The 26,633-nt window shown below is 38.0% G+C and overlaps 2 protein-coding genes across 18 annotated transcripts in view; one reads left to right on the top strand and one right to left on the bottom strand.

Annotated features, from left to right (window-relative positions):
• The window catches only part of MBD5 (methyl-CpG binding domain protein 5), a 413,153-nt gene extending 409,836 nt beyond the window's left edge, over positions 1-3,317 (bottom strand). For 12 of the 15 annotated variants that reach the window (XM_059927800.1, XM_059927802.1, XM_059927804.1 and 9 more), the window contains exon 1: positions 2,646-3,239. The gene's annotated coding sequence lies outside the window, so the exon portion shown is untranslated. Of the gene's footprint in view, positions 1-2,645; positions 3,240-3,276 lie in introns of those variants that run through there. The other 3 variants (XM_059927806.1, XM_059927809.1, XM_059927808.1) reach the window with 3 other exon arrangements.
• A 248-nt stretch (positions 3,318-3,565) lies between these two features.
• Positions 3,566-26,633, top strand: part of ORC4 (origin recognition complex subunit 4) — a 104,341-nt gene continuing 81,273 nt past the window's right edge. Inside the window, exons 1-2 of one of the 3 annotated variants that reach the window (XM_059927797.1) lie at positions 3,566-3,721; positions 24,512-24,600. In XM_059927797.1, coding sequence (XP_059783780.1) covers positions 24,591-24,600 — 10 coding nt within the window. In that variant the 5' untranslated portion in view covers positions 3,566-3,721; positions 24,512-24,590. The remainder of the gene's footprint in view (positions 3,722-24,511; positions 24,601-26,633) is intronic. The other 2 variants (XM_059927795.1, XM_059927796.1) reach the window with 2 other exon arrangements.

Below are 26,633 nucleotides of genomic sequence, written 5' to 3'. Positions count from 1 at the left end.
AGCTGAAATAATTCTCAAAATAGTAATAATCCAAGATGAGAGAAATCAGTATCTCCTAAAAAAATCAACAACAAATTACTGAATTATAAATGGACAAAATTATGGCTTTATAGCTATTTGCCTTAATATTCTTAGTATAGGCCCCCATATAAAACCCTTAAGTGCCATACACAGAATTGGGCACAGGCTTCATTCCTGACAAAAGAAAATGAGGTAGTGTAGCTCAGTGAATGTCAAGAGACCAGAGTTCTCTGGTCCACGTGCATCCACTTACAGGCCTTGGAACTATGCACAAGTTCCTCAAACTCTCTGAACTTCAGCAATATGGAAAATGAAAGAGTTGGATAAAGTGACCTCCAAGATATCACCAAGTTGAAAATTACAATTCTAAAATATATCTTAATACTTAAAAAATAAGCCATAATAAAAATAAACAGATGCCTAAAGGTAAGTCATTATCCAACTTAGAGGAGGTCTGGAATCTTCAAACCATATAGGGTTACCCTGGGGGTGGTGGGTAAGAAATGTTTTCAAAGGAAAACAGAAAGTAAGTAAAGGTATTATAATCAAGCTGTAAATTTTCACTCAGCTGCCTACTAGGAAATTACCACCCCAATTACCTACACAATTCGCTTTACTTAAGTGATTTCTTCACTAAGTTCTACTTTCCATCTTTTATGTTAAGGTTCCTGAAGTATTAAGGTGAGGACAAGAAATCCTAGGTGGACCTGGAATAGTATTATTGGGAGACAAACTTGAACATGGCACAGATTTCTGCTTAAGTGCACCAATTACACCTCAGAGAAAGGTAAGAAATTGTTCAAATTTATAATAGAAAGGAGGGAAATAGGACCATGTTGTTTACTGCTACACAGCTTTTTTTCCCCCCGTGTGTAAATGTCTACTTTTGCACACAGTTGGTAATTAAAATTTTACAGAACAAGTTTCTACATACGCAATGCTTTTCTGTCAGTAAAATGTAAGTGTATTGTGTTTTGGCTTTACCATCAAGAAAACAAAAAATTAAAAGTATTATCATGTCTTTCTAATATTTATGTCAAATATCCTTCTAGATTTATTTTTCTTCAATTCTTTCTAGTTGATCAAATTGCTGTTTTCACATTGCCAGTCTGATCACAAAATTGCTACTTTACAGCAGAATATTTTTTGCTGACATAAATTATGGGATCAGAGATACCAATGCAGTTACAAAAAAGGGTGTGTGTGTGTGTGTGTGTGTGTGAGAGAGAGCGAGGGGGAGGGAGGGAGGGAATGTGTGTGTGTGAATGTGTGCATCCATCTTTAAGGAAAGGATAAAGAAATGTACATATGAAACAAAATACCACTTTCCAATGTAAGCCCTAGTAAAAGGCCTACATCAGAAATATACTTTCTAGCATTTCTGAAATCAAATACAGTACTGAATTTGAAAACCATTCACTAAGAACATACCAAGTAAAAATGAAGCATACTTTTATCAAGACTGTTACTCTATAAACCTAAATTTAGATTTATCTTTCAATTAGTATCTCACTACAATGCATATTCTAACTACAACATCATGATTTTTTTGACTCATGAAAACATATTTTAGAAATTTGTCTCCTTTCACATATAGTGAGCAGTTTGGTTCAGTACCCCCAAGAGATGAAAAACTCATCTCAATTTACAACAGTAAATAAATAATTCAGTTAAAACTGAAAGTGGTACCAATCCAGCAAACTATTGATGGAGAGGTTTGGCCTTCCATGAAGCCAGAACAACATAAAAGTTTTCAATGGGGATTACTTGTTCAGACAAGTTACAAAGATTAGAAAAATACCCAGATTAATTATGAAACAGATAATATTTTCATCTTATGTAAAATAAATACCAGGAACGTATATAGGGAGAAACAATACCAGTGGTATTAAAACTTTAAGTGTTTTAAGCTTTGAACTTTATATGCTGATATATGAAACAAACATTTAACAAAAAAAGCAATAATACAAGTCAAAACCTAACCAAAGGCCTCTATCAACCAAAAATTTGAAATTTTCTATGCAAGTCAGACAAAACGAAAAAAAGGAAAATTAAACCCAGAAAGCAAAACCCAATCAAGTCTGTTCCAACACTGAAGTCAATATCCAAATCACACACAGAACCAAAAAGGGTAAAACACTCAGGTCTACAAATGGATAAGCAGTTCCGATACAATCCAGATCCCGACATTTTCCCACTCAGAAACAAATGCAGTGGAGCTTTTCCTAGGGAAAAAGGAAAAAAGCTCTCCAAATGCTTTTTTTAAAGTGACATCTAGAAAGTGTGCCTCTTTCTGTCTCTTTCCCTGGCGCCTCATTGGAGGAAGGAGGGGGTTGTTTTTGTATTCTCCCCCACTGGAGCAAGACACAATCAGATGTTAGCTGGAGGAGAGAAACCACTTTTGACAACAGCAAATAAAAATAAAAAGTGCCCCTTCCTACTCTGACAGGATGGGCACCCACCTCACACACCCCTCCCCACTCCAGCCCCTCCTTCACTGCCCCCCCAGCACCACCCCCTCCTCACCCCGGAGCTCCACTGCGTATGTGGTTTGGTGCTACTGTTGCCCCGGAGTTAAAGTCAGAGCCAGAGGAAGGCAATGAAGCCCCCACAGACACACTTACCTTTCCTGCCCCCCACTTTTGAGTGCCTTCCCTGGAGCTGTGGAGGATGACACAAAGGGTAATAAAGGGGGGGGAGTGGAGGAGGAGGAGGAGGCGAAGGAGGAGGAGAGCTGGGGAAGTGGCTGCTCCCGGGTGTAGTGAGATGTCTCCAGCCAGGGCCAAGCAGCAGCAGCAGTAGCAGCAGCAGCAGCAGCAGCAGCAGCAGCAGCAGCAGAGAAGGGTCTGTGTTGCTAAGAGGCTTTTGGTCTCTTTCTCTCCTTTCACGGCCAAAGAGGAGGAGGATGGAGGGGGCTCGGGAGGGAGGCTAGTGGAGGGGTGAGGGGGTAGGAGTCGTAGATGGGGGATTTTCGAAGAAGAAGAAACTCCTTCTCCTTCTCTCTCAGGCTCAATCCCCCTCTCAGGTCTCAGGGCTGGAGGGTGGGGGAAGGAACTCAGCCGCCTTCCCCCCACCCCCCTCAATTCAAGGTTGAAGTGGGGTAAAATTAGTGTCCTGTCCCTTTAAAAATAGAAATAAAAGGTGCCCCCCCTCTGCCACTGCCTCTCTCTTCATCATCAGCTGCTGCTGCTGCTGGGGTCTCTCTGCTTGGGGGGGGGAGGGGGGGTTCGGGTAGAAGAGACGGGAGGCACTCACTGCGCATGTCTCTCTCTGACGGGAGGCTGGTTGGTTGAGGGCAGGAGGAGGGGGAGGGGAGGAAATGAGATGGTTTCCCAGAAGGCTCCGAGGCGATCGCGACCCGGAAGACATTGTAGCGGGGGGGGTGGGGTAGAGAGGCGGGGGCGGGGAGTAGGAGGAAGTCGCTACTCTTTAACACCCCCAGTCCCCTCCTCCCCGCTAAGGGAAAGTGGAGAAACGGAAGTGGGCGTGGACGGAGGCGAAAGGAGGTCACGTGTTTGTGCGGGAGGGGGGCGGGATGGGAGAGGCGGTGCCTGCGCAGGGCATGCCGGGAGTCTTGGTGTAACGTTGGCAGCAGCAGGTGAAGCGGAGCAGGGAACGCGGCGAGAGGAGCCTGTGAAGGGATTCCCGCGGTCTCCAGAATCCTGCTCTGCCCTGATAAAGGCAGGCTTTTCCGTGAGAGGTAACATGGCGTAGGCAGGCCTCAGAACGAAAGCCGTGGGCGCCAGTGGCGAAAGGCGAATCGAAAAGGGGAGGACGGAAGGGTGTGGAGACTGGGAATGCGGGAAGGGGGGCAGGCTTGTCTAGGCCAGGCAGGCCAGAAACTAGGCGGGCTCCTTCCGTCTCGTGGCTTCCCTGTGAGCCAGCCGGCGACGAATGCTTGACGAGCGTCTGGCGTCCTGATGAGAGTATATCTGTGGCAGGTGGTGACTACACCCCGGTGATGGTGAGGAATGTGATGGTCCAGGTGTAAGAGAGGAATGGGATCTCAGGAGCCTCATCAGATGACTCTGGTGACTGCTTCTTCAGCTCAGAGCGGGGCACCTGTCCAGGGAGAGAGACAAGCTGTGTGAATTTTGACAACTTCTGGCATTAGACGCATTGTTTATATGGGGTGTGAGGACCATCAGCCCTTACTTGGCTGACCTCCCTGGAATTCTGGAGAGGCTTTGGGGAGGGAGCAAGCTGGGAATTCTTCAGTGGAACTTCCCTCCGTGTCTTGCCTTGCTGCCGCAACACAGCGCCTGTGGCTGTTCTCAGAAGGGCATGTGAGATCGTGTAACCCTTGATAGTGTGTGTCATGGTTGAGAGAGAAGGGACATCATCGAAGTTTGCCCTTTCTGTAGTGTAGATAACAGATTTTTTAAAAAGGTATTTTAAGTGTCTTTGGTTATTAGCCTCGGATTTAGAGCCTTTGGTTTCTCAACTAAATCATACTATTTTTGCTGGAAATAGTTTCCTTCATGTTAATTAAGAATATTTAAGAAAGGATTCATGGATTTTCATTAATAAAGTTTTTTTTAAGTAAAGTAGCACCGTTTCTTTTTCACATTCAGTCCATATAATTATAACTAAAACCATTCCAGTCTTTCAGTTATGTTCCTTTGTAAAGGTGCTTTGAAAGATTATGACCCATGTATAGTTGCTTTTAAGACCGAGAATCTGAAATTCCTCATGTGTATTGTGTTGGTATTATTTAATTCTGTAATGGTTCCTTTAGGGTACTCAGTTAAAGTTCCTACTTATTTTTCTTGTATGTTTTGACAGTGGATTCTATTTATGCATCATTGACTAGTGCTTTTACTACTTTCTGTGTGTGCAGTAATGTTGTCAAATGGAATAAAAACTAGACTCCTGTGCCTTAAAGTTTTGTTTATATTGGAACCAAATGTTTGCCACTTTAGAACAGAAAAAAATTATAGCAGAGCCATAAAAGTGCCTTAGATAACAATTTTTAAATCTTTTTTATGGCAAAATACTAAATGTGCAAAAAAGTGTACAGATCATAGATATGCAGTATAATGAATAGATATAAAGTGAACAAAATGTGCAAAAATGCACAAATCGTAGATGTACAGTATAATGAATAATTATAAAGTGAACACTGTAATCACCACCAAAGTGAAGAATTAGAACATTGCTGGCACCCTCTCCGCCCCCCCATTCATTCTTATTCATTCCTCTCTCCTCACCACACCCAAAGGTTAATTGGGATTGTCTGGATTTTTATGGTAATGATTTCCTACTTTTATTTCAAGTATTTTTTACCCACCTTTGTCAGCATTCCTAAACAATATACATTAATTTTGCCTGTTTTTTACCTATATGTAATTGAATTATGTTATGTATAGTTTTTCTCCCATGTTGAAATTTTTAATCCTGTTAACAGCTTTAGTTCACGTATTTTCATTGTTGTATAGTAATGTTTATAGTATAGTAAGTGTAGTAAGTCTTTTTATGAATAAACCACAATTAATTTAACTAGTCTAGTATTATGGACATTTGGATTGTGTCCAGTTTTTAGTGCTTAGAAATAATGCTTCTGTGAATGTTCTTAACACATGCATTTTATGTACATAGCATGCATTTCTGTAGAGTGTAGATTATGCCAAACTTTCCAAAGCGAATATATAAATTTAGACTCCACCAACAATGTATGATAGATCCTTTTTTCTACAGTTTTCATAACAGTTGATATTTTTTGTTTTTGCCGACCTGATGAAGGTAGCTTTAGGTTATTGTTTTAGTTTGCAGATCCTGATTATTAATGGGGTTGAGCATTTTTTTCAAAAATTTTTTGGGTGTTTTAGAGGCAAATGTTGTGAGGCATTATGTTCCTGTAAATGTCTTTACTGTACCCTATTAGTTTGACTGGATGTAGAATTCTAAATTGGTAATGTTTCTCTTCAGATTTGAGAAGGAACTCTTAGTGTTTGATATAAAGTTTGAAACCATTCTTATTTTTAACACTGCACTTTATTTCTCCCCTATGGAAGCTTCTACAACCTTTTTGTCTGAAACTTAGAGAGTCTTCTCTTTGTTTTACCCAGTGTTCTGAAATGTCACAGTAACGTGAGGTGACTTATGAGTCTATAGAAATCTACTTTGCTGTACATTTCATGTATTCTTTCAGTCTGGCAACCTGTATGCCTCAGCTCTGAGAAAGTTTCTGATACATTTTCTGTAATTTCCTTGCCTCTGTGTGTTTTGTAACTGCAATTAGATATTGTACTCCTGGACCTATTTCTTTTCTCCCATTTTTCATCTTTTTCCAGTCTTTTGCTTTTCACTTTCTGGGAAATTTACTTGATTTTTCAAGCCTTGAAACTTCTGTTTCTCTTACCAGATTTTTAATTTTGAATACCTTTTTTTGATCTTTGTATTTTTTTCCAAAGCATTCTGGTATTTTTTTTCTCTTTATGGATTTAAAGTTTTGTTTTGAGGTTTATTTCTCCCTGCGTGCTCTGTGTTTTCTAAGTTATTCTTTCTGTTGGTATATTTTAGTCTCATTTTAGAGGCTTTCCTCAGCTCTGTTGTGATCCTTGATTCTGTGTTCAAATTTATATAAGGAGCATTGGAAACCTATTTCATGTCTCTCTTAACTTAGCTAGGGTTTGCTAGCTATTGATGGTTCTCACTGTGGAAAGATTTGGCTGGGACATATTTCGGGGGGAAAACCCTGATATCAATTTCTTTAGGTATTTGGAAGCTTTTTCTCTAAGAGTGCAACAAGAAGGATTTTCCAGTCTTCTGCCTATAAGTCAGTGGTTCTCAATTGTGGCAATAAGATCTCCCCAGGGGACATTTGGCAATGCCTAAGAGACACATTTGATTATTAAGAATGGGTTCCTACTGAAAACAGGTGGGTAGATGCTTCAGGTGCTGTTGAAAATCCTAGGATGCACAAGGCAGCCACCCACAACAGACAGTTATCCAGTTCAAAATGTCAGTACTGCCTATCATGAGAAATCCTGCTCCAGGGTATAAGCCTGATTTCCAGTGCTCTGAGAACCAGGTGAAAGCAGAGCTCAGGAATCTCAACATTCTCTCTCTCTCTCTCTACATATATATATTTTGATATTTATTTTTATATTTATGTATATATTTATTTATGTTTATATATATATATATATAGATAGATATTCCTGCCCTAGCCAGGAGTAAACAAATATTGTTTCCATATGACAAGTCTTTAGCTATTGTTTGAAATGCTTTCTTTGTAGTGAAACTATAGTCACAAAACATCAGCAGAGGACCGTGTATCTGAATATATCTTTGTGGGGTTGTGTTATTTTTAACCACAACTTGGCCACGAATTGTTTAAAGAAATTGAAAATATTTTTGCATTGAATGGTTTAGGAATGAACACGTAATAGTCTGCTAATTCTGTTTTGGGGAATGTGTTTCTGCTGTTAAAATCTAAAATGTTCCTCAAACAATCCTTTATTCACCTTAGCTCTGCGGTTTCTAGTGTAGGTGGGACTGCCTCCTACGGGGTGTTTGTGGGGCATTTCTGGTCCCAAGGACGGCAGCCAGTCCCAGAGAGGGCAGGGGCCAGGATAGACTGCCTGCCGTGCTCGGGGTGGTCCAGCATGAGGAAGAACGGCTCTGTGCCCGCACGTGCCTTTCCCACGTCTCCCAGGATGTTTACATGGGTGAAAAAAAAAAAAAAGAACATTATGATTTGAGCCTAGTACTCCATTTTTAAAATAAACACATAGTATTTTTGCAGGGTTTTAACGTACACTGAAATTTTCCACAAATGCAATTACTGAGTAATTTGAGGGAAAATAGTACTTTGTTTTGTTGGGAACTTTACCAAGAGCTGTTCATCATTTTGGCAACGCCCTTGTGGGATCTGAGCTGCTGGTAGGGCACACCTGTATCCGTCTTCATTTGTAGCCATGGCATGCAAATATATAACAGAGGGAATTGGGGATTCATTATATATATATAGACCCACTTTGTGTTCTGATGGAGTGGAATAGAGTTCTGTTTAATTTTAACCATTTTAGCACTGCAGGCCTTTTGGAGATGGCTTTGTCAATGAATTCTGGACAAAATTAAAATAGTGGTTATTAAGTGACCTTGATGTTATGTGTTCATCTTATTTGAACAGGATTGGCTGATCAGTCTGGATAGCTTTGTATATTTTACTAATGCTTTAATGGGAAAATAAAATGTGAGTTGACCATTATAAACTAGGAGGTAGATTAAGTATGGAACAGACAGTTGTTCCCCATCCTTTTATTTCAATTTGTTTCCCCCTTTTCAGTCCCAATCTGCCTTAAATGCTTATCTTCAAGCAAGCATTTGTTGGGGTTGTTAGTTTTTCCTAATTTGTTTCTCCTTAATCTCACATTCTTCTCTGTCTCCCTCCTCACCTCCAATAAAAACACAACAAAATCTTAGTCTTTTATATTTTATACTGCTTCCTTGATTAATATTGGAATTGAAATTTAGTATGACATTTTGACTGAAAGGTTGAATTCAGACTTGGCAAGATTAAAATTCTAAGTGTGTTAGCTTTTCTTTTGGCACACATGCACATTTTCACGTTTCCTTAGGGCTTTCATCTTTCTGCAATTTAAAAAATATACATATTTTTATGTAGATGACCCAGAAATGTCAACTTATATTGTTCTCAACACAATCATTTCTCGTTCAGTATACGTCTGGGTCAACTTACTTTATGATGAGTAAATACCAAAAATATTTTCTCTAAAAGCTAGGTGGTTTGTATCATGTCCAGTTGTGTTATAGCGCCACTCTGATGCAATGTCTCATGGGCCTAATGTATTTAAAATTTTATGTTGAAATAAGTTTTATATATGTGACATACATTTTAAAAGTTTTTTACTGTCACAGTTAGCACTGATTATTCTGTATACTCAAATTATAAGATACATTATTTAATTTAAATACACAAGATAATTATTTTTTAAGTTACCAAAAAGTAATATACATTCAGTGTAAAAATGATAAGAAAAAATGAAAATTACCTATAATCCCTATACCTATAAATCTGTTAAGATGTTGATATATGTAATTTTAGTGTTTTTTACCTATGTTTCTGTACATTTATTAACAAAGCTGCATCATAAAATTTTGTTATATTCTTTTAAAAGAAATAACATGTAGCTAGCATCTTTCCAATGTATTAAGTACTTGTATAAAATAATATGATGCTTATTTGCTTTATATTGCAGATATCTGCCAGCCTCTGGGAGCTATATTCCTGAATAATGCCATGATCAGTGTTGACAAGAGAAAATAAAATATAAAAAATTTTCTCATTCCCTATATAAATGTTCTTCAAGCATCTGATTTCTTTAAAAACAACAACAAACAGATGAATTCATTTTAAAGTAGTTTTAAAGTAGCTAACATTCCCCTTGAATTACCGTCCATTGTTTTACAAATATTCCTGTAGGGTCACAATCTGCTAAAGCAGATTTTGCCCATACATTTTATTTTTTTTACTTCATTTTATAGATTGTCTGTCTTACTGACTTGAACTGATTATCTTTTGTGCTTACATTTCATTTTCACAAATCTTCTATAAGCTTGTTTTCCTACCTGGTGTTTTCACAAATAGTGCCTTTGATTGTGCCTTTTTTTTTTTCTTTGAAATTTTTTAATGAATGTGGGGTTTTTTTGGTTTGTTTGTATTCCAGAAAAATTGAGTGTATAGTACAACGAATTGCTGTATATCCACACTCACCCAGTTCCTCTTACTATTAACCTAGTTTCCCTTATTATTAACATTTTGCCTTAGTGTGGTACATTTGTTACAATTGATTAACCAGTATTGATGCATTATTATTAATCAAAGTGTATAGTTTACATTAAGGTTCAGTCTTTGAATTGAACATTATGGGTTTTGACAGATGTATAATGACATATATCCACAATGACAGCATCATACAGAATAGTTTAACTGCTCCAAAGTCCCCTATGCTCTATGCTCCCATGCATGCCTTGAACTCTTGGCAACCACTGATTTTTCATTATCTCCATAGTTTTGCTTTTTCCAAATTGTCATATGGTTAGAATCATACAGTGTGTACCCTTTTCAGATTTGCTTTTTCCCTTAGCAATATGCCTGTAAGTTTCCTCCATTTCTCTTCATGGCTTGATAGCTGATTTCTTTTTAGCACTGAATATTTCATCTTATGGATGTATCACAGTTTGTTTATCCATATACCTACTGAGGGCACCTTGGTTGCTTCGAAGTTTTGGCAATTATGAATGAAGTTATCATAAACATTCAGGTGCAGGTCTTTGTGTGGACATAAGTCTTCAGTTCACTTGGGTAAATACCAAGGTGCATGATTGCTGGATTATGTGTAAGAGTACATTTAGTTTTGTAAGAAACTGCCCACCTGTCTACCAAAGTGGGTATACCTACCATTTTGCACTCCAGTCAGCAATAAATCAGAGTTCTAATTACTCCATGTCCTCATCAGCATTGGTCTTGTCATTGTTTTGGATTTAGCCATTCTAACGGTTATAGATTGTTGTTTTAATGTGTAATTCCCTAGTGATACATGATATTGAACATCTTTTCTTATGCTCATTTGCAATCTGTATGTCTTATTTGTTGAGTTGTGTGTCCAGATCTTTTGTAAATTTTTAACCTGGATTGCTTATTTTTTTATAGTTGAGTTTTAAGAGTTCTTTGTATATTTTGGATACCAATCTTTTATCAGATATGTGTTTTGCAAATATTTTTTCTCAGTCTGTGGCTTGTCTTCATTCTCTTAATGGTGTCTTTTGCAGAACAGAAAATTTTACTTTAAATAAAGTCCATTTTATCACATTTTCTTTCATGGTTCATACTTTTTGGTGTTGTATCCAAAAGTTCATTGCCAAACCCAAGGGCACCTACATTTTTCCTATGTTCCTTTTTAGAAGTCTTATAGTTTTGTGTTTTACGTATAGGTCTCTGATCCATTTTGCGTGAAAAGTATAAGGTGTATGTCAACTCATTTTTTTGCCTGCAGATGTCTAGTTGTTCCACACCATTTGTTGAGAAGCGGAGAAAGACTTCCTTCTCTTTTGAATTGCTTTTGCTTCTTTGTCACAAATTAGTTGACTGTATTTATGTGGGTCTATATCTGAGCTCTCTATTCTGTTCCATTGATTTGTTTTTCTGTTCTTTCCCCATTACCACACTGTATTATTATCTGTTATATTAATAGTAAGTCTTGAAGTGGGGTAGTTTCTGACCTCCAGCTTTGTTCCTGTTCAGTATTGTATTGGCTGTTCTGTGTCTTCTGCCTTTTCATGTAAACTTTAAAATCAGCTTATTATATCCTTAAAATAACTTACTATAATTTTGATTGGGATTGCATTGAATCTGTAAGTCAGGATTGGAAGAACTGACATCTTTACACTATTGAGTCTTCCTATCCATATACATGGAATGTCTCTCCATTTATTTAGATCCTCTGATTTCTTTCATCATAGTTTTATAGTTACCTCATATAGATCTTATACATATTTTGCTAGATTTATAATACATTTTTTGTGGGGCTTTTGTTTTTTTTGATACTAATGTAAATGGTATTATATTTTTAATTCCGAATTCCAGTTGTTCGTTACTGGCATAGGAAAGCAATTGACATTGGTAATACTAATCTCTCTCCCTCTCCCCCTCTCCCCCTCTCTCGCTCTCTCGCTCTCTCGCTCTCCCTCCCTCCCTCCCTCCCTCTCTCTCCCTCTCTCTTTCTTTTTTTTTTTTTTTTTCAAAGTAATTTATTTTTATAATGGGGTTTAGCTGCTTTTCACTGCTGTGTTTATGCTGCTTTACACCCACTTGACACACTAACAGAGAGATATCAATACATAGGTTTTAAGATTATTACTAGTCAGATATATTCTTGTGCGGTGAATAGGGCGTGTTGAGTCCAGTTCTCTGAGCAAGGAGTAGGTCTTGTCTATTACATATTGGGTTTATGGAACGGTATCTGAGCTAATTTGAAACCCTTGTTTTGTGTATCACCCCACCTCACCTTTCTTTTTTTTTTTTTTTAATGTCTGAAACATTTATATTAACATATTTCCATACATATTTCCATACAAGTACAAATATAAGATTTTTAGAAATTTCATGTAATGTCTGAAACATTTATATTAACATATTTCCATACATATTTCCATACAAATACAAATATGATTTTTAGAAATTTCATGTAATGTCTGAAACATTTATATTAACATATTTCCATACATATTTCCATACAAATACAAATATAAGATTTTTAGAAATTTCATGTAATGTCTGAAACATTTATATTAACATATTTCCATACAAATAACCCAATGAAAGTTTAGTATTAGTTGTTTTGTTTGTTTTTTTATACTGCAGGTTCTTATTAGGCATCAGTTTTATACACATCAGTGTATACATGTCAATCCCAATCACCCAATTCAGCACACCACCATCCCCACCCCACCGCAGTTTTCCCCCCTTGGTGTCCATATGTCCCTTCTCTACATCTGTGTCTCAACTTCTGCCCTGCAAACTGGCTCATCTGTACCATTTTTCTAGGTTCCGCATACATGCATTAATATACGATATTTGTTTTTCTCTTTCTGACTTACTTCACTCTGTATGACAGTCTCTAGATCCATCCACGTCTCAACAAATGACTCAATTTCGTTCCTTTTTATGGCTGAGTAGTATTCCATTGTATATATGTACCACATCTTCTTTATCCATTCGTCTGTTGATGGGCATTTGGGTTGCTTCCATGACCTGGCTATTGTAAATAGTGCTGCAATGAACATTCGGGTGCATGTGTCTTTTTGAATTACGGTTTTCTCTGGGTATATGCCCAGTAGTGGGATTGCTGGGTCATATGGTAATTCTATTTTTAGTTTTTTAAGGAACCTCCATATTGTTCTCCATAGTGGCTGTATCAATTTACATTCCCACCAACAGTGCAAGAGGGTTCCCTTTTCACCACACCCTCTCCAGCATTTATTGTTTGTAGATTTTCTGATGATGCCCATTCTAACAGGAGTGAGGTGATACCTCATTGTAGTTTTGATTTGCATTTCTCTAATAATTAGTGATGTTGAGCATCTTTTCATGTGCTTCGTGGCCGTCTCTATGTCTTCTTTGGAGAAATGTCTATTTAGGTCTTCTGCCCATTTTTGGATTGGGGTGTTTGTTTCTTTGATATTGAGCTGAATGAGCTGTTTATATATTTTGGAGATTAATCCTTTGTCCGTTGATTCATTTGCAAATATTTTCTCCCATTCTGAGGGTTGTCTTTTCGTCTTGTTTATGGTTTCCTTTGCTGTGCAAAAGCTTTGAAGTTTCATTAGGTCCCACTTGTTTATTTTTGTTTTTATTTCCATTACTCTAGGAGGTGGATCAAAAAAGATCTTGCTGTGATTTATGTCAAAGAGTGTTCTTCCTATGTTTTCCTCTAAGAGTTTTATAGTGTCCAGTCTTATATTTAGGTCTCTAATCCATTTTGAGTTTATTTTTGTGTATGGTGTTAGGGAGTATTCTAATTTCATTCTTTTACATGTAGCTGTCCAGTTTTCCCAGCACCACTTATTGAAGAGACTGTCTTTTCTCCATTGTATATCTTTGCCTCCTTTGTCATAGATTAGTTGACCATAGGTGCGTGGGTTAATCTCTGGGCTTTCTATCTTGTTCCATTGATCTATGTTTCTGTTTTTGTGCCAGTACCATATTGTCTTGATTACTGTAGCTTTGTAGTATAGTCTGAAGTCAGGGAGTCTGATTCCTCCAGCTCCATTTTTTTGCCTCAAGACTGCTTTGCCTATTCGGGGTCTTTTGTGTCTCCATACAAATTTTAAGATTTGTTCTAGCTCCATAAAAAATGCCATTGGTAATTTGATAGGGATTGCATTGAATCTGTAGATTGCTTTGGGTAGTATACTCATTTTCACAATGTTGATTCTTCCAATCCAAGAACATGGTATATCTCTCCATCTGTTGGTATCATCTTTAATTTCTTTCATCAGTGTCTTATAGTTTTCTGCATACAGGTCTTTTGTCTCCCTAGGTAGGTTTATTCCTAGGTATTTTATTCTTTTTGTTGCAATGGTAAATGGGAGTGTTTCCATAATTTCTCTTTCACATTTTTCATCATTAGTGTATAGGAATGCAAGAGATTTCTGTGCATTAATTTTGTATCCTGCAACTTTACCATATTCATTAATTAGCTCTAGCAGTTTTCTGGTGGCAGTTTTAGGATTCTCTATGTATAGTATCATGTCATCCGCAAACAGTGACAGTTTTACTTCTTCTTTTCCAATTTGTATTCCTTTTATTTCTTTTTCTTCTCTGATTGCCGTGGCTATAGGACTTCCAAAACTATGTTGAATAATAGTGGTGAGAGTGGACATCCTTGTCTCGTTCCTGATCTTAGAGGAAATGCTTTCAGTTTTTCACCATTGAGAATGATGTTTGCTGTGGGTTTGTCATATATGGCCTTTATTATGTTGAGGTAGGTTCCCTCTATGCCCACTTTCTGGAGAGTTTTTATCAGAAATGGGTGTTGAATGTTGTCAAAAGCTTTTTCTGCATCTATTGAGATGATCATATGGTTTTTATTCTTCAATTTGTTAATATGGTGTATCACATTGATTGATTTGCGTATATTGAAGAATCCTTGCATCCCTGGGATAAATCCCACTTGATCGTGGTGTATGATCCTTTTAATGTGTTGTTGGATTCTGTTTGCTAGTATTTTGTTGAGGATTTTTGCATCTATATTCATCAGTGATATTGGTCTGTAATTTTCTTTTTTTGTAGTGTCTTTGTCTGGTTTTGGTATCAGGGTGATGGTGGCCTCATAGAATGAGTTTGGGAGTGTTCCTTCCTCTGCAATTTTTTGGAAGAGTTTGAGAAGGATGGGTGTTAGCTCTTCTCTAAATGTTTGATAGAATTCACCTGTGAAGCCATCTGGTCCTGGACTTTTGTTTGTTGGAAGATTTTTAATCACAGTTTCAATTTCATTACTTGTGATTGGTCTGTTCATATTTTCTGTTTCTTCCTGGTTCAGTCTTGGAAGGTTATACCTTTCTAAGAATTTGTCCATTTCTTCCAGGTTGTCCATTTTATTGGCATAAAGTTGCTTGTAGTAGTCTCTTAGGATGCTTTGTATTTCTGCAGTGTCTGTTGTAACTTCTCCTTTTTCATTTCTGATTTTATTGATTTGAGTCCTCTCCCTCTTTTTCTTGATGAGTCTGGCTAATGGCTTATCAATTTTGTTTATCTTCTCAAAGAACCAACTTTTAGTTTTATTGATCTTTGCTATTGTTTTCTTTGTTTCTATTTCATTTATTTCTGCTCTGATCTTTATGATTTCTTTCCTTCTGCTAACTTTGGGTTTTGTTTGTTCTTCTTTCTCTAGTTTCTTTAGGTGTAAGGTTAGATTGTTTACTTGAGTTTTTTCTTGTTTCTTTAGGTAGGCTTGTATAGCTATAAACTTCCCTCTTAGAACTGCTTTTGCTGCATCCCATAGGTTTTGGGTCGTCGTGTTTTCATTGTCATTTGTCTCTAGGTATTTTTTGATTTCCTCTTTGATTTCTTCAGTGATCTCTTGGTTATTTAGTAACGTATTGTTTAGCCTCCATGTGTTTGTCCTTTTTACGTTTTTTTCCCTGTAATTCATTTCTAATCTCATAGCGTTGTGGTCAGAAAAGATGCTTGATATGATTTCAATTTTCTTAAATTTACTGAGGCTTGATTTGTGACCCAAGATGTGATCTATCTTGGAGAATGTTCTGTGCGCACTTGAGAAGAACGTGTAATTTGCTGTTTTTGGATGGAATGTCCGATATATATCAATTAAATCTATCTGGTCTATTGTGTCATTTAAAGCTTCTGTTTCCTTATTTATTTTCATTTTGGATGATCTGTCCATTGGTGTAAGTGAGGTGTTAAAGTCCCCCACTATTATTGTGTTACTGTCGATTTCCTCTTTTATAGCTGTTAGCAGTTGCCTTATGTATTGAGGTGCTCCTATGTTGGGTGCATATATATTTATAATTGTTATATCTTCTTCTTGGATGGATCCCTTGATCATTATGTAGTGTCCTTCCTTGTCTCTTGTAACATTCTTTATTTTAAAGTCTATTTTATCTGATATGAGTATAGCTACTCCAGCTTTCTTTTGATTTCCATTTGCCTGGAATATCTTTTTCCATCCCCTCACTTTCAGTCTGTATGTGTCCCTAGGTCTAAAGTGGGTCTCTTGTAGACAGCATATATATGGGTCTTGTTTTTGTATTCATTCAGCCAGTCTATGTCTTTTGGTTGGGGCATTTAATCCATTCACGTTTAAGGTAATAATCGATATGTATGTTCCTATGACCATTTTCTTAATTGTTTTGGGTTTGTTTTTGTAGGTCCTTTTCTTCTCTTGTGTTTCCCACCTAGAGAAGTTCCTTTAGCATTTGTTGTAGAGCTGGTTTGGTGGTGCTGAATTCTCGTAGCTTTTGCTTGTCTGTAAAGCTTTTGATTTCTCCATCAAATCTAAATGAGATCCTTGCCGGGTAGAGTAATCTTGGTTGTAGGTTCTTCCCTTTCATCACTTTAAGTATATCATGCCACTCCCTTCTGGCTTGCAGAGTTTCTGCTGAGAAATCAGCTGTTAACCTTATGGGAGTTCCCTTGTATGTTATTTGTCGTTTTTCCCTTGCTGCTTTCAATAATTTTTCTTTGTCTTTAATTTTTGCCACTTTGATTACTATGTGTCTCGGCGTGTTTCTCCTTGGGTTTATCCTGTATGGGACTCTCTGTGCTTCCTGGACTTGGGTGGCTATTTCCTTTCCCATGTTAGGGAAGTTTTCGACTATAATCTCTTCAAATATTTTCTCTGGTCCTTTCTCTCTCTCTTCTCCTTCTGGGACCCCTATAATGCGAATGTTGTTGCCTTTAATGTTGTCCCAGAGGTCTCTTAGGCTGTCTTCATTTCTTTTCATTCTTTTTTCTTTAGTCTGTTCTGCAGCAGTGAATTCCATCATTCTGTCTTCCAGGTCACTTATCCGTTCTTGTGCCTCAGTTATTCTGCTATTGATTCCTTCTAGTGTAGTTTTCATTTCAGTTATTGTATTGGTCATCTCTGTTTGTTTGTTCTTTAATTCTTCTAGGTCTTTGTTAATCATTTCTTGCATCTTCTCAATCTTTGCCTCCATTCTTATTCCAAGGTCCTGGATCATCTTCACTATCATTATTCTGAATTCTTTTTCTGGAAGGTTGCCTATCTCCACTTCATTTAGTTGTTTTTCTGGGGTTTTTTCTTGTTCCTTCATCTGGTACATAGCCCTCTGCCTTTTCATCTTCTCTATCTTTCTGTAACTGTGGTTTTTGTTCCACAGGCTGCAGGATTATAGTTTTTCTTGCTTCTGTTGTCTGCCCTCTGGCGGTTGAGGCTATCTAAGAGGCTTGATGGGAGGCTCTGGTGGTGGGTAGAGCTGACTGTTGCTGTGGCGGTCAGAGCTCAGTAAAACCTTAATCCACTTGACTGTTGATGGGTGGGGCTGGGTTCCCTCCCTGTTGCTGTGGCGGTCAGAGCTCAGTAAAACCTTAATCCACTTGACTGTTGATGGGTGGGGCTGGGTTCCCTCCCTGTTGGCTGTTTTGCCTGAGGCAACCCAACACCGGAGCCTACCCGTGCTCTTTGGTGGGGTTAATGGCAGACTCTGGGAGGGCTCACGCCAAGGAGAACTTCCCAGAACCTCTGCTGCCAGTGTCCTTATCCCCACGGTGAAACAGAGCCACCACTCGCCTCTGCAGGAGACCCCCCAACACCAGCAGGTAGGTCTGGTTCAGTCTCCCCCAGGGTCACTGCTCCTTCCCCTGGGTCCCGATGCACACATTACTTTGTGTGTGCCCTCCAAGAGTGGGGTCTCTGTTTCCCCCAGTCCCGTCAAAGTCCTGCAATCCAATTCCCACTAGGCTTCAAAGTCTGATTCTCTAGGAATTCCTCCTCCCGTTGCCTGACCCCCAGGTTGGGAAGCCTGACGTGGGGCTCAGAACCTTCACTCCAGTGGGTGGACTTCTGTGGTATAAGTGTGCGCCAGTTTGTGAGTCACCCACCCAGCAGTTATGGGATTTGATTTTACTCTGATTGCGCCCCTCCTACCGTCTCACTGTGGCTTCTCCTCTGTCCTTGGACGTGGGGTATCCTCCTTGGTGAAGTCCAGGGTCTTCCTGTCAATGATTGTCCAGCAGCCAGTTGTGATTCTGGTGCTGTCGCAAGAGGGAGTGAGAGCACGTCCTTCTACTCCGCCATCTTGGTTAATCTCCCTCTCTTTCTATATATATATATGTATATATATAACATACATATATATATGTATATATGTATGTATATATGTACACATATGTATGTATATGTGTATATATATGTGTGTGTATATATATATATATATATATATATATATATATATATATATATATATATAAAACGTCCACCCTTGCTTCAATACCTTATTGATTCCAATAGTACCTATTGTGTGTGTAGATTCTTTGGGATTTTCTACATACACGATCATGCCATCTGCAAACAGACATTTTTACTCTTTCCTTCCTGTGTACCTTTTCTTTTCTTTTCTTGTCTTACTGTATGATGTTGACTAGAAGTGGTGATTCTTGCATTGTTCTTGATCTTAGTGGGAAAGCATCTAGTTTCTTAGTATTAAAAATGATGTTAGCTATAGATTTTTTTAGATTTTTTTTTTTTTTTTTTTTTACCAAGTTGAAAAGGTCCCTTAGAGTCCTAGTTTGCTGAAATTCTTTATCATGAGTGGATGTTGGATTTTGTCAAATGCTTTTTCTGCAAAGAAGATATTTTTTTCTTTATCCTGTTGATGTTGTAAATTACATTAATTGCTTTAGGAATGTTGAATTAACCTTGCATACCTGGAATAAATCCTACTTACTCTTTGTGTATAATTATTTTTATGTGTTTTTATTTCTATGTGTTTATCATAGAAATTTTGGAAAGCCAATAAGGAATCACACAGATAAGAATTGTGGTGCAGAATGGAATAAGAGACTCTCTGTCCTTGCAATATGTTTTTTTTTCAAATTGAAATACAGTTGGTTTACAACGTTGTGTTAGTTTCTGGTGTACAGCAAAGTGATTCAGATATACATATATATACGTATTCTTTTTCATATTCTTTTCCATTTATTACAGGATATTGAATACAGTTCCCTGTGTGATACAGTAGGACCTCATTGTTTATCTATTTATCTGTATCATTGTTTATATTGTTTATCAGTTTATATCTGCTAATCCCAAACTCCTAATTTATCCCTCGCCTTTCCCCTTTCCCCTTTCCCTTTGGTAACCATAAGTTTGTTTTCTATGTCTGTGAGTCTATTTCTGTTTTGTAAATAAGTTCATTTGTATCATTTTTTTAGAATCCACATATAAGTGATATCATATGATATTTGTCTGTCTTGTCTGATTTACTTCACCTAGTATGGTAATCTCTAGGTCCATCCATGTTGCTGAAAATGGCATTATTTCATTCTTTTTTATGGCTGAGTAGTATTCCTTTCTGTGTGTGTGTGTGTGTGTGTGTGTGTGTGTGTATACATGTGTGTATGTGTGTGTACATATGTTGTCTTTTCTCCATTGTGTATTCATGCCTCCTTTGTCATAGATTAATTGACCATAGGTGCATGGGTTTATTTCTGGGCTTTCTATCTTGTTCCATTTATCTATTTGTCTCTTTTTATGCCAGGACTGTACTGTTTTGAATACTGTAGCTTTGTAGTATAGTCTGAAGCCAGGGAGCATAACTCTTTTAACTCCGTTCTTTTTTCTCAAGATTGTTTTGGCTATTTGGGGGCTATTGTATCTCCATACAAAGTTTAAAATTATTTGTTCTACTTCTGTGAAAAATACCATTGATAATTCAATAGGGATTGCACTTAATCTGTACCTTGCCTTGGGTAGTATGGTCATTTTAACAATATTGATTCTTCCAATACAAGAACATGGTATATTTTTCCACCTGTTTGTGTTGTCTTCAGTTTCTTTCATCAGAGTCTTACAGTTTTGGTATTACAAGTCTTTTGCCTCCTTAGGTAGGTTTATTCCTAGGTATTTTATTCTTTTTGATGCAATGGTAAATGGGATTGTTTCATTTTATGGACGTAAAGTTGCTTGTAGTAGTCTCTTATGATCTTTTCTATTTCTGTGGTGCCAGTTGTAACTTTTTTTATTTCTGAATTTATTGATTTGGGCCCTCTTTTTCTTGATGAGGCTGGCTAAATGTTTATCAATTTTGTTTATCTTCTCAAAGAACCAGCTTTTAACTTCATTGATCTTTTCTATTTTTTTAGTCTCTATTTCATTGATTTCTCCTCTGATCTTTATGATTTCCTTATACTAACTTTGGAATTTGTTTGTTCTTCTTTGTCTAGTTTCTATAGGTGTAAAGTTATGTTGTTTATTTGACATTTTTCTTGTTTACCAAGGTAAGCTTGTATCGCTATAAACTTCCCTCTTAGAACTGCTTTTGCTGCATTGCATAGGTTTGGATCATTGTGTATTCATTTTTATTTGTATCTAGGTATTTCTTGATTTCCTCTTTGTGTTCTTCAGTGATCCATTGGTTGTTTAGTGGCATATTGTTTAGCCTCCATGTGTTTATTTTTCACAGTTTTTTTTCTTGTAGTTGATTTCTAGTCTCATAGCATTGTGATCAAAAAGATGCTTGTTATGATTTCAGTTTTCTTAAATTTACCAAGGCTTGTTCTGTGGCGTAGCATGGGATCTGTCTAGGGCAATGTTCTATGTGCACTTGAAAAGCATGTATTCTGCTTTTGGATGGAATGCTCTCTGTATATTAATTCAGTCCATTTGATTGAATGTGTTATTCAAGGCCTGTGTTTCTTTATTGATTTTCTGTATGGATGATCTGTCCGTTGATGTAAGCGAGGTGTTAAAGTCCTCTACTATTACTTTGTTACTGTTCATTTTTCCTTTTATGTTAATATTTACCTTATTTATTGAGGTTCTCCTATGTTGGGTGCGTATATATTTACAATTGTTATATCTTGGATTGATCCCTTGATCATTATGTAGTGTTCTTGTTTGTCTCTTGTAACAGTCTTTATTTTAGTTTTAACGTCTATTTTGTCTGATACAAGTATTGCTACTCCAACTTTCTTTTGATTTCCGTTTGCATGGAATAATTTTTTCATCCCCTCACTTTCATTCTTTATGTGTCTCTAGATGTGAAATGAGTCTTTTGTAGGCAGATACATGCATCTTATTTTTGTATCCATTCAGCCACTCTGTCTTTTGCTTGGACTGTTTAGTCCGTTTACATTTAAGGTAATTATAGATATGTATGCTCTTATTGCCATTTTGTTAATTGTTTTGGATTTGTTATTATAGGTCTTTTATTCCCCCTTCTTTTGTTCTCTTGTGACTTGATGACTATCTTTAGTGTTATGTGTGGATTCCTTTTTCTTTTTTTGTGTGTATATTGTAGATTTTTGGTTTCAGATTACCATGAAGTTTTCGTATAAGAGTGTGTATATATATGTGTGTATATGTATGTATATATGATTGTTTTAAGTTGTTGACCTCCTCAAGTCCATTTTAAAACCCTGCGTTTGTACTCTCTCTCCTTCACATACACTGTTTTTGATACTATATTTTACATCCAATTGTTCTGTATATCCCTTAACTGTTTATTGTGAATATGGATGTTTCTACTACTTTTGTCTTTTAAACTCCCTACTAGCTTTGTGTGTGGATGATTTTCTATCTTTACTGTATGTATGCCTTTCCCAGTGAGCTTTTTCATTTCGTAGTTTTCTTGTTTCTAGTTGTGACCTTTTCTTTTTGCCTAGAGAAGTTCCTTTAACATTTGTTGTAAAACTGGTTTGGTGGTGCTGAATTCTTTTAGCTTTTGCTTTTCTGTAAAGCTTTTAATTTCTCCATCAAATCGAATGAGAGCCTTGCTGGGTAGAGTATTCTTAGTTGTAGGTTTTTCTTTTTCATCACTTTGAATTTATCATGCCTTCTGGCCTGCCGAGTGTCTGCTGAAAAATCAACTGATAGCCATATGGGAGTTTCTTTGTATATTATTTGTTGCTTTTCCCTTGTTGCTTTTAATATTCTCTCTTTATATATATATTTTATAGTATGTATTTATTTATTTGTTTGGCTGCATCACGTCTTAGTTGCAGCACATGGGATCTTCGTTGCTGTGTGTGGAATCTTTAGTTGTGGCATGCAGGATCTTTAGTTGCAGCATGAGAACTCTTAGTTGTGGCATGTGGGATCTATTTCCCTGACCAGTGATCGAACCTGGGCCCCCTGCATTGGGAGCACGGAGTCTTAGCCACTGGACCACCAAGGAAGTCCCTATTCTCTCTCTCTTTTTTTTTTTTTTTCCTATTCTCTCTTTATCTTTAATTTTTGTCATTTTGTTTACAATGTATCTTGGTATGTTCTTCTTAGAGTTAATTCTGTATGAGACTCTGTGCTACTTGGACTTGGGTGACTGTATCCTTTCCCAGGTTAGGGAAATTTTCAGCTATTATCTCTTCAAATATCTTATCAGGCCCTTTCTCTCTTTCTTCTCATTTTGGGGCACCTATACTGCGAATACTAGTGCACTTGATGTTGTCCCAGAGGTATCTTAAACTGTCCTCGTTTCTTTTCTTTTCTTTTCTTTTTTTTTGTTAAGCAGCAGTGATTTCCACTACTCTGTCTTCCAGCTCACTGATCCGTTCCTGTGTAGCATTTAGTCTACTGTTGATTTCTTCTAATGTATTTTTCATTTCAGTTATTGTATTTTTCATCTCTAGTTCTTTATATTTTCTAACTTTTTGTTAAAAACTTCTAACTTCTCGCTCTGTGCCTCTGTTCTTCTCCCGAGTTTTTTCATCTTTATGATCATTACTCTGAACTCTTTCTCAGTTATATTGCCTGTCTCCACTTCACTTAGTTATTTTTCTGGGGTTTTATCTTGTTCCCTATATCTGGAACATATTTTTCTGCTGCCTCATTTTTCTGAGTTGCTTTTTGTATTTTTATGTGTGTGTCAGGTTGTTATGTTTTTTAACCTTGGAGAAGTGGCCTTCTGTAGGAGACATCCTATGTCTCCCAGCAGTGCACTCCCCTTTCATCACCCAAGCTATATGCTCTAGGGTTTTCCCCTTAGAGGGCTGCATGGGTCCTTCTGTTGTGGCAGGTTGACTATGTAGGTGGTCTGGTAGGCTTGGTTGCCCCCTAGTCCAGTTGGTTGCCACACTCTACCTTGTTTGGATGCTGCTGGCTGCTGTTTAGTGGGGCCTGGTCACAAGGTGGCTGGTTGCAGAACCGTAGGGGACCCCAGGGCTAGTACTGGCTCTTCTGGGTAGAATCAGGGTCCCCAAGACTCTGGGACTGTTGCCCACCCCCTGGGAGGTGGAGCCAGATCTGAGGTTAGTGCTAGACTACTGGCAGGCAGAGCTGGTTCCTGGAATCCAGCTGCAGGCCCTGAGGTCCAGAGCTCATTTCAGATCGTTGTTTGGCGGGGGGTTGGTTCCTGACACAGTTGAGTATGGAGTCTGGGGTGTCCCAGAGCTTCCATTCGCCTGCTAGTGGACAGGACCAGGGCCCAGCTGGTCCCAGGGTAGGGTCTGGCCTGCTGTGGGTGGCCTGTGTCCACAGGCTTCACAATTGTAGTTTTCTGATGTCTGCTCCCTGGTGGGTAAATCTGGTCTAGAGGCTAGGGCAGGCTTCCTGGTGGGAAAGGCCATGCCTGTTCATTAGTGGGTGGAGCTGTGTCTTGGCTCTCTGGTGGGCAGGGCTGTGTCTAGAGAGTTGTCTAGAGGCAGCTGTGGGCTCAGGAAGTCTTTAGCCATCCTGTCTGCTGATAGGTGGGGTTGCATCCCCACCCAGTTAGTTGTTTGGCCTGAGGTGGTCCATCACTACAGGCTGTTGGGTGAGGCCAGGTGTTGGTGCTAATGAGTGAACATGGCAGCTGCTGGCAGCTTGTTCACATGGTTAAATGTTTCCAAATATGTCAGCCACCAGTGTTTGTGTCCCCGGGTGAGCTGCAGCCGCCTCTCCGGGAGACTCTTCAAGACCAGAAAGTAGGTCTGGCCCTGGCTCCTATCAAATTACTGCTTTTGTGCTGAATCCCAGTGCACATGGTATTTTGTGTGCCCCTTTCAAGAGTGATATCTCTATTTTTCCCAGCCCTGTGGGGCTCCTGCAGTTAAGCCTGCTTGCCTTCAAAGCCAAATGCTCTTGGGGCTCATCTTCCTGGTGCTGGAGCCCCTGGGCTGGGGAGCCTGACATGGGGCCCAGAGCTCTCATGCCTGTGGGAGAACCTGTGCAATATAATTATTCTCTGTTTTGTGGGTCACTGACCTGGGGGAAATGCGATTTGATTATATCACAAGTCTGCCCTTCCTACCCATCTTATTGTGGTTCCTTCTTTATGTTTTTAGCTGTAGAAGATGCTTTTTGGCAGATTCCAGTCTTTTTCATCCATGGTTGTTCTGCAGATAGTGTGATTTTGCTGTTCTCATGAGAGGAGGTGAGCTCATGGTCTTTCTACTCTGCCATCTTGGCTGCTCTCTTCTCCAGGTTCTTTCACATTCAAGATGGCATTCTGGAATGGCACTGCTTTTAAAACTCATAGTGGACACTATGCTGTCAGGGCTTTCACTGCAGAGCTTGGACAGCAGACTGGTCTTGCCAGAGCTCATGAGGCCTATGCAGACCAGGTCATCCTCTGGGTATGCAGGCGGTAGTCCCCTGCAGCAGAGTGCTCTAAAACACAGATATTCCATGTATAGAAATGCCTCAGTTATCCAGCGATCAGACATCCAGCAGCCTAAAGCATCTGGAATGGCTCCAAACCCACAAAAAAAAAAAAAAAAGCACTGTCATTCATAATTTTTGATTTTTCTTATTTGACTTTTAATCTCTGTATTGTGGGATTTTCTAGTTACCTTTTTATTATTTATTCCTACTTTAATTCCATTATGGTATTAGAGCATACTTTAATATGATTTCTAGTCTTCCAAATTTTAGGTGTGTTTTATGGCCCAGAATGTGGTCTGTCTTGGTGAATATGACATGTGAACTTGAGAAGAATGTGTATTATCTTATTGGAGAGTTAATTCCTTTATCAATATGTAATGCCCTCTTTATTCCCAATACTACTTCTTGCTCTGAAATTTGCTCTATGTGAAATTAACATAGCTACTTAAACTTTCTTTGGATTGGTGTATGTCTTCTTCCATTTCTGTACTTTAATGTGTGTCATTTTTAAAGTCAGTTTCTTACAGAGAACATAAAGTTGTGGTTTGTTTTTTTAACTACTCTGTTTTTAATTGGTCTATTTATTTAGACCATTGACATTTAAAGTCATTACTGACATAATAGATTTATATCTATCACATTTATTACTGTTTTCTTTTGTTTCTGTTGTTCTTTGTTTCTTTTTTGTCCTCTACTCTTTTTTTTTTTTTTTTTTTCTGCCTTCTCTGGTTTTAACCAGGCATTTTATATTTGGGTTCTTTTCCTCTTTCAGGCTATAAATTATACTTTTTTAAAACTTCTTTTAGTGGTTACTGTAGTATTTGCAGTATACACTTATAAGCAATACAGGTCCACTTCACTATACCATTTATCGGGTGGTACAAGTATCATATAACAGTATTTCCAGTTCCTCACTCCTATCCCTTGTAACATTTTCTCTCATCACTTCTACATTGTTAAGCATATCAATGGTATTCTTTATTTCGGTGCCACTGTTTTCTATTTCTGGCATTTCCTTTTGATTCATTCTTTGCTTGTTACATTGCCCATCTGTAATTGCAGGTTGTCTGCTTTTTCCATTAGATCCCTTAGCATATTAGTCATAGTTGTTTTAAATTCCCAGTCTATTAATTCCAAATTCTCTGCCATATCTGAATCTCTTTTTGTCTCTTCAAACTGTGTGTTTTTCTCCTTTTATTATGCCTTGTAATTTTTTTGTTGAAAGCCAGACATGATGTACTAGATATAAGGAACTGAGGTAAATAGGTCTTTAGTGTGATATTTTATGTTCCTTTATCTCAGAGGTAGGCTGTGTTTATTGTTTACTGTACCTGTATGTGTCAGAAGCTAAAATTTCTTCTTGTGTCCTTACTTTTGTCTCCACTCTTTTCTTTGAATTTCTTTAGCAATTTCTTAAATAAGGTCTGAGAGTTGTTCTTTTAGTTGTAATCCCCTGTTAAAATACCCAAGCCCTATCGATATGGTAAGGTGTGAGGGGAGGGGAAACATTCCATGTTTCTTTGATTTGGTCTCCGTTTTGTTTTATGTTTGTGAGAGAGCCTGTGTGCCTGGGATGTGACTTTCACAGGTGCTTGTCAGCTCCCTCCCCCCATTCTCCAACACACACACATTACCCTTTTTAGGTGAGTCAGGAAGGCTAGAAGGAGCTAGAGTTGTATATTTCTTTTCCTCAGATCAGTTACGCTCTGGTAAAAGAGCTTCCTTTCAGGGCAAGCCCTGTTAAGGAGGACAGAATGCTCTTGGATGTATTTCAGTATGGGTACTTTTCCCTTACCCCTGTTG

Source organism: Balaenoptera ricei, chromosome 7 (assembly GCF_028023285.1).
Source record: "Balaenoptera ricei isolate mBalRic1 chromosome 7, mBalRic1.hap2, whole genome shotgun sequence".
Classification (NCBI taxonomy): domain Eukaryota; kingdom Metazoa; phylum Chordata; class Mammalia; order Artiodactyla; family Balaenopteridae; genus Balaenoptera; species Balaenoptera ricei.
This window is presented reverse-complemented; position numbering and strand designations above follow the sequence as displayed.